At 46.4% G+C, this 8,489-nt stretch overlaps 1 protein-coding gene across 1 annotated transcript in view; it reads right to left on the reverse strand.

The window, feature by feature from the left end:
* The window catches only part of LOC101862460 (E3 ubiquitin-protein ligase UBR5), a 63,250-nt gene that overhangs the window by 13,018 nt on the left and 41,743 nt on the right, over positions 1-8,489 (reverse strand). Inside the window, exons 34-38 of the mRNA XM_035973058.1 lie at positions 7,964-8,216; positions 5,455-7,224; positions 3,623-3,812; positions 2,277-2,477; positions 458-674 (exon numbers count right to left, since the gene is read on the reverse strand). Of these exons, the coding sequence (XP_035828951.1) occupies positions 458-674; positions 2,277-2,477; positions 3,623-3,812; positions 5,455-7,224; positions 7,964-8,216 (2,631 nt within the window). The remainder of the gene's footprint in view (positions 1-457; positions 675-2,276; positions 2,478-3,622; positions 3,813-5,454; positions 7,225-7,963; positions 8,217-8,489) is intronic.

The raw sequence follows: 8,489 nt of genomic DNA on the forward strand, positions 1-8,489 counted from the left end.
CAGAACATCAGAGTAATTGGGGAGGGGAGGGGAGGGGGGTGTTCCTGTCGTTGTAAATGTTTTACGGCACTCCCAACTGCATACGGTCATATGAGCACGGGTCAGCACAAATTAAATAGGACCACAGGTCACTTTTGATGGACAGTAGAGTAAAGACTAGTAAAGAGAAACTCATTGACACGATGTACTGTAATTTAGAGAGGAGACAACAGTAAAAAGAGTTGTCAGCCCTCATTACTTTTATACTCTTTACAGTGAATGCCGACACCTGACTTTTACAGAGTATCTCCAAATTGACCTCGACAACAGTTTAAGAACAACAACAAAAACAAAAAAAGAGTTGACCTATTTTTTCCAGTTACTCGGTAAGAGTATACCGCAATCAACATAAGGATCCGTCATCTTCTTCTTCGGCCGTCCTACTACTACACGAATCAGTACCTGCTTGTATACATACCTCAATGGTGAGATCTCTCTGCTGAGAGTTCCTCAGCTTCTCCATCTCCCGGCGGAAGCGTCCTTCCTTGACGGGGAACCCCCCAAGCTCACTGATGACAGAGCCCGGCTCGGCCCCTACGTCGTCGCAGAACACGCGGCCAAACAGGTCCAGGGAGAGTCGCCAGCGGCCCAGCAGGAGGTCGTGGGACACAATCTGGCCCAGCGCCGTCTGGTGTCTGAGAAGACAAAGGATAAGACATGTTTATTGGGTTGGTTTTTTTTAAACAATCATTTTTCAATCATAGTAATCCTCAGCAATGGGAAGACATGAAATCAAGCTGCTAGCCCAGGATAGGGAAAGGTGGAGAGTGTCTGTGGCCTATATCCTGATCAAAGGTGAGAAAGGCAATGATGATGATGAATCCTCGGCACTCGTTACCTGTCTGCTGATCAGACCGCTTGTTCATAAATTCATAACATATTGTTCATATTTACCTGTTTAATATATTGTTTTTGTAGGCTTATCTCCAACCAGGTCGTAGTTTCTTTATAATACAATAAAGTATTTTTCAAAAGTCAGAACAGTGAGGAATATATAATTTAAACACTATGTATATCTACATGTGTTTTTACCATTCCTGTACAGCCAAGAAAAATTTTTCACCGTGACTGGGACAATGAAATTTCATCTTATCTTATTGTTGTTGTTGTTATCAATCCAGACCTTATCTTTTTAAATTGTTACATGATGCAGATATAATATACGGTCCATCAAAATGCTTCCCTGAGTACAGAAATGCTTACAAAACAGGTCAGGCCCATTTCAGCATCAATAAAGTATGTAATAAGTTCACATTGTTAATAGGTAATTTCAGAGGTGGACCGCTCAGACTGGGGTGGTTGAGGGGAGGTTGGTTTGGGTTTTTTTCAAGTATCTCCATCTGTCTGCAGGGTTGCTGTATCCCACTCTGCCAAAGCTGGCCCTGACAAGCAAAGTCAAAGCAGCTCACCCCCTACATGATCTAAAATGTGTCAAAAGGAGCATGAAACATCAGTAGTCTAGTGGTTACGCTAACGAGACTCGCAGTCCTGAGGTTGGGGTGCAGGGGTTCAAGCCTTAGGCCCAACATTGGGTCCTTTGGAAAGTCACTTTACACAAATTTTCCTCACTTCACCCAGGTGTGAATGGGTACCAGACCATAGACAGCAAAAGACCTTGTCAGTATGTTAGTGTTTGTGCACTTCCCAGGAAGTTGAGACTGTTTCAGAATGCTATCAGGTCTGCTGGGGTAATAATACTGATTGTAAAGCGCATAGAGCTTGCTGTTGAATGAGAATTAGCACTATACAAATGCTATCTTTCATCTATTTAATTCCTCCCAGCCTTACTCGGCCCAGTGACAGAAAAAATAATATGCATGTTTGATCCATGTTATAAGAGATATGTGCACAACCTGTACCTTTTCATTCAGAAACTTTATTTAACAAATTAATGTTTTGCATGATCTGATGAGGGCCAATGGCCTTAAACACTGAATAAATTTACTTACTATTATCTATCATTAACCCTATCCGTACATAGTGTTTTACTATCGTATCCATATGACATGGGAAACTCTGTGCCACAACTTTCCAAAGAGGAAATTTACTCGTTAATCCGATCTGTACGCTTTGCACAGCAGTCTGTCAAAAAGAAATTTTGAGAAATACTGAAAGTTTCAAAGAGATCTTTGTACTAGAAGTATTGTAAAATGTGAAGAATACAACCCCGGGGGTACAAAATGGCCCCAGGGCGTACGGATAGGGTTAAAACATGAACAAGCATTGTATCTGCCCACCTGACAGCCGACGATGACGACGAGGCAGACATGGATGGGAGGGGCGGCAGAGCAGAGGCCGATGGGGTCGGGGCCGAGCCGGGGCCCGCGTGGTGGGCCGACTGGTCCGAGGTCTCAATGTCCACTGTGTTGGACACGTTCTCGTTGGCCCCGACCAGGTCAATGGGCGCAGGGTCCAGGCTGGCGGGAGTATCAGAGCTCCTGTAATCAAACACACACAGACATAATATACAGAGAAATTCAAGGCTGTGTACTGGCATGATACTGAGATTTTTTTTAAAAATTACTGAAAATTTACATAGTTTCATTTGCAAGCAAAATAAAAGAAAAAAAAGAAAAAAAGGGCACTTTATGGACGCAACTATGAGATTAACTGAAACTGATGTACAGAAGACATGGAACAACATCAAGAGGCTAGCCCAGGAAAGAGAAACGTGGAAAGCATTTGTTTGAGGCCTATACCCCGGTGCAGGATGAGAAAAGCAATGATGATGATGAATATGGGATTAAATAAAACAAATTGCTACCTTTGAATTACAAAGTCTATGGGAAATTTTTGTTCATTTTGAGTTCCTAAGACCACAAGGTCAGAAACCAAATGTGCTATCAGCTCTATCAAAATTGTAAGATTATAAGGAGTCGTTAACATGACATTCAAAGAATTGCGTTTTAAAAAAGCTAGATATGTGAAACTCAACAATATGTTGTTATTTTTGTCAAATTTCTCAACATTAGGTACTCAGCAGATAGATCTTTGTAATTCCAGGGTAGCGAAATGCTTGGAAGAATAACTGTTTTTATCTAACGGATTTCAGCGAAAATTACGGAAATAAAGAGAAATAACAGAATCATGGTATCCCTATGTGTCCAGAAAAACATGAGGAGAGAGCCATTTATAACTGTCTCATGATGCATCTGCAAACACACTAACTCCTTATTTCCGGCGAAACGTTCCCAGCGGCTCCGGGTAAAAACTGCTTTGCCGGTGAGCCGCTGGCAGTGGCTCGAGCACAATCCTTTATGACGTCCTTTATGACGACTTCGACATCATTACTTTTAATTGCCGAAAACAGGTCTCTTTTACCAGAAGTTTATTCATCAGATAAAGAACTATCAAAATAGGTTCACTTTACTTTAATGACCTATTTAATTATGCTTTTGTCATTTTTAGATTTAGTACCAAAAAAGAGCCCCGCGTAGTGGGTTTACCCCCCCCCCCCCCGAGATAAAAAGTTACTGTTCTCAAATTCCCTGACTGCCGAATCCAGAACAGCAGTCACAGCAAATTCGGGATAGTTGGCAAGCCTGGCAAGAGACGGGGGGGGGGGTTGAGGGTCGTCACTCACGTGGACGGTCCGACATTGGAGGAGTGAGTCTGTGGGGGCAGCGTCACGATGGACACACCGGCCGGGATGGGAGGCAGCGTGGAGGCCTGCGAGTCCGCTCCGCTGTCCGAGGTGGGATCCGAACTGAGGGAGCCCAGCTCCTGGGTGGAGGGGAGGGACTGGAGCGACTGCGGGGTGCTAGAACTGCCGCCTGCAAATAAACACGTGGTCCGCACATTAATGAAAACACAGTGTGACCCGTTTTTATGTTCTAGTAGAGAACATCCTGGCCGCCTTCAAATAAATCCCCTTAACACCCAGATGTCGTTAAGAGGGTGGAAGTTCAACATTCTTCTAGCCATCTTTCATCGGTTAATACACAAACAGATACATCAGACCGGCCACTCTATGAAATCTAAAAATCAGGATTTCAGAGTTTTAAAAAAATCAGGAACTGTTGGAAAAAAATCGGGACCAAAGGCAAATCAGTCATAAGGGGAACTGGGGAGGGGGAGGTCCAGTTCCCTTTTATGAGGCAAGCGTGCAAGGAAAAACTTTTGCAGGAATAATTTCACATTTGGGCCTCAAAGTAGAGGAAAAACTGAAAGAGAGAACGTACTCATGTCTGAGCTGGATAGACTGGGGCAGAGCAGGTTGCAGTGTAGCTTAAACATAATCCCCCCCCCCTCCCACCCCACCAATTAAAAAAAAAGAAAATCACACCAAGGTTGTCCTTTATCCTCAATGAGTACATGTATCACGACAAGCAATTTAAACCCAAGAGTCAAATAAAAAATACCCCCCGCCCCCTCCCCCCTAGTCATCCCATACTGGTTAAGTCCTGAAAAACACCTCGACCAACGCGACCAGTGTGAATGTACTTTGTTGACCCAGACAACCGACGGTCCCCGACATCTCTCATACGTATGAGGTCATGTCAGGTGATGCGAATGAGTGTTTGAAAGTTCCACTGACAGGTCTCGATGACAATCTGACTAACCAGAACTCAGAGTAAGCTTGTTTTTAAAGCAACGGCAGAACAACGAATAAATTATTCATAGGCCTATGTCAGAATTGTTACAGTTATCGGATAATTTTTTTTTAGTTTAGTTTCAGTAGAAGTTTTACGGTGCTCGCAATTGCATAAGGCCATATGAGCGCCAGAAGATTAGAGGTGTTACAAGAGAGAAACAAAAATAAAAAAGAAGAAGGGGAGATAAGGACAATAGATGTTTGATAGGAAAGAAGAAACAAATCACACCAGAGCACCCGCCAACCACCCACTTCTGGAATTCTGGATAACAAAAGCGCAAGTAGATCTTGAGAGTACCGAAGTCGGAATTCAAAATCAAATCTACTTCAATTTTATATGAAATAATATGCGAGAGTCAACTACTAAATCCGGCACTGGTGTTTTAGAAAATAGTGTTTTAAGTTCCTGCTGATAAAAAGTCCAATTGGTGCTTCTAAGCAAAAGAGATTGCAGAATTTTTTTCTTCTAAGAATCTGGCGCAACGACAAAAAATCAGGATACTGGCGACCGAAATCAGGGAAATTGGGATGCTTGAGATTTGGGGGGAAAAAATCGGGATATCCAGATTAAATCGGGATGAGTGGCAGGTATGCATACATACACACAAACATGTTGGCAGCTGAACTGATAGAAAATATTCCAGGAAGGAGGCAAAAAAAATAACCCAAACAATATGCTCTTATTTCTCTCTCCCCCTACCACCCTCTTTTCTTCCCTTCTCTCTTTCTCCCTCCTCACTCTCTCTACCACAAGAGGAGAAAGAAAGCAACAGTAACCAATAAGCGCAAGGATCAAAAACGAGTAAGCGGCCAATACTCACTGTGAGAGGAAGCCGAGGCCGGAGCTCCCATGGAGGAGGAGGAGGAGGCAGCCTGGTTCTGGGCCGACCATGCCAGGAAGGCAAAGTGGATCTTGGGTCGGAGCGGTGGCTGGCCATCCTCACCAGACTCGTCGGTCGAGGCAACAGCAGGCCCGGCCACCGAACTTCCTGCAGGGGGGACGCTGCCGGGGAGAGGGGGAGGTACCGGGTGTGACGAAGACGAAGATTGCTGCTGTTGCGGACTAAAATGTTGCTGAGGGTGCTGTTGTTGTTGGTGGTGGTGTTGGTGTCGCTGCTGTTGTTGTTGTTGTGGTAGTTGTGGGGCACCGCTGTTTGACGACGATGCTGTGGCAGCGGTGAGGGCAGAGGGCTGGGAGGCTAGGAGGGTGGTCGGGTTGGAGGCGGTGTGAACGATCACGCTGGTCTGAGACGGGTCAGACGGGGACACCAGCCCCCACAGTGACGAAACATGCTGCTGCTGCTGTTGTTGATGCGGTAGCTGCTGCGGTTGATACGTGGGGATTGGCCCAGCACTGACGAGGGGGCCAGTGCTGGTGGTGCTGGTGGTCGCCGAGGTGGCGATGCGTTCTCTGCTGGTGGCAATCTCTGAGAAGGCCGACAAGGCCGCACGGGCTAACTGGCTGGGTGTCTGCGGCTGGTTGGGTACCATCGGAGCCAGCGGGTTCGGTATGCTCAATGAGGCCGAGGGCACGGACGATGACGACGATGGAGCCGCGATCCCCTGCATGGGCTCTGGGTACAGCATGGGCTGGGTCAGGGGCGGAGCCTGTGACGAGGACTGGGCGACAGGGGGCGGAGCCTCGCCCGGCAGAGGGATATCCAGAGGTTGGTGCTGATGCTGCTGTTGTTGCTGAGACAGAGGCTTGCTGTGGTTGGGTCCGGACAGGGAAAGGTTCACCGCTACGCTCTGAGGGAACAGATCCGACATCGACCGGAGGTCAGAGCTGAGGGTGGCGCGAGAGGAAGAGACCCCCGTAGCAGACATCAGCGAGGTCAGCGATGTGCTCCCCCCAGCACCTCCTCCACCTCCACCACTGCTCATAGCATCCCCACCTCTCGTTGCACCTCCAGAACTGGTGGTACTGCTCATGGGTGCGGTGGAGATCGGCTGGAAGGCGGCGTTGCGCAGGCTCTGGGCCAGCTTCACCCTCTCTTCATCTCGCCTCATCGATAACGCCAGACTCAGGGGAAGCTGCCGACCGGGGCCCACAGAACTACCATCTCCCCCCTTCGAGACCACAGTGGGCTTAGCCATGCCGAAATAATCCTCCCTCCTCGCGTTGGGCTGAAGGAGGTGTGGCTGATCCGCCAAAGGTAGCGCCTCCACTAAAGGCGTGTGAAAAGGATCGGGGGGCGGACAGCCCATAAAAATCGTCGAGTCGGACCGCTGGAAAAACGGATGCCTCCGACCCAAACGAGTAGCGCTGTCGCTGTCCCCATCCACACTCTCCGTCTCCACGGCGGCAGCCGACGCTCCCAGAAGCTCGTCATCGTGGTCTTCCTCTCCGTCTTCGTCCTGCCAGCTGGAGGTGACGGACACGCCGTCCCTCAGGGCCTCCACGTCAGAGTCCGGCGCTGTGCGCATGTAGTAGATGAGTGCGTCGAACACGTATGCCGTGTGTTTGAGGGCCGTGATGTCGATGACTGGCAGAGAGTTGGAGTGCTCGTCGTGGTGGCTGCGCATTAGCGACAAGGCGTAGTTCAGGAAGTCACGGCGTGCCGAGTTGCCATCTGAGCTGGTGGCGGGCACTGCAAGCACACAAATTAAAAAAACAAAACAATTGCAATGAACAAAAGTAACTGATCACATCCAAAATTTCCAACACACTGCCGTAACAGAAAAAGGCAAGAATCTTTCTCCAAGAGTTTACATTGACATCCAGAAGTTTTCATTCTTTGAAAAGAAGACTTGGTTTTTAACAATGGTTCTAGAAACAGGGCCACAAGCTTTGCCTCACAATCGACAAACTTTGAAAGGACATACTTAAACAAACCATTTTTTTAAAATACAAACCAAAAATAATGGCCAAAAAAAGTGCCAAACCTAACATCTAATTCATAATCTAAAGCAAAAAGAAACAAGCAAAAAAACAACAAACAAAACAAAAAAACAACAACAAACAAAACAAAAAACCAATGTAACTGTCAAAACAAAAAAATCAACACAAAGTGACAAACCTGACTGAAAAATAACTAAATGTGACAGATTTTACTGAAAAAACACCCAATAATATCTGACAGAAAAATAACAATAAAAATAATGTTGCCAAATTTAACTTTAAAAAATAACAATAAAATTAATGTTGGCAAACCTGACTATTGTTTGGCAAACCTGACTGTAAAACAATAGCAATAAAAATACTGGTGACAAACCTTACAGTACTTACAGAAAAATAACAATATAGCAATTTTGACAACAAAATAACAAAAAATAACAATAAAAATACTGGTGACAAAACCTGACTAAAAAATCATAATGTGGACAAACCTGACTGACCCAGGGTCCCGAACCGCAGCCGCCGCCGGTTGTGCTCCAAGACGTGCAGCGACCGGGGCTCTTCTCGGGGTGGCGGCGGTCGCTCCCGGTGCGAACGCGTGTAGTTGGCGTGTAGCGGGTGCTGGGGGCACGACGGGTCGCTGTTGTTGCTGAGGGCCGAGCCAAAGCGCAGCTGGGCCTCGGTGGAATCTAGGACGGCGACCAGCCATTGCCAGGTAGGCCGCAGTTGCTGCTCCAAGAAAACCTAGCCAGAGAGGAAAAGCCAGAACATGAGCTGTCAAGAACCACGACTTGGCTTCAGCATTCATGGATTTTAAAAAGTGTGATTTTAAAAAGCGGTCCGATGCTTTTCAAGATAAAACTTATCAAACGAAAAAGCTGCATGTTGGCTTCAGCATATATTTATGGATTTTAAAAAGCGCTCAAGACAAAACTTATTAAACGAAAAAGCTGCGCAAATGGGCCTCCAGGTAGAGCAAGGAAAAGATAGTTGGAAAAAGAAAGCATGTACTCCCCC

This window comes from Aplysia californica, unplaced genomic scaffold, assembly GCF_000002075.1.
Source record: "Aplysia californica isolate F4 #8 unplaced genomic scaffold, AplCal3.0 scaffold00976, whole genome shotgun sequence".
Taxonomy (NCBI): Eukaryota; Metazoa; Mollusca; class Gastropoda; order Aplysiida; family Aplysiidae; genus Aplysia; species Aplysia californica.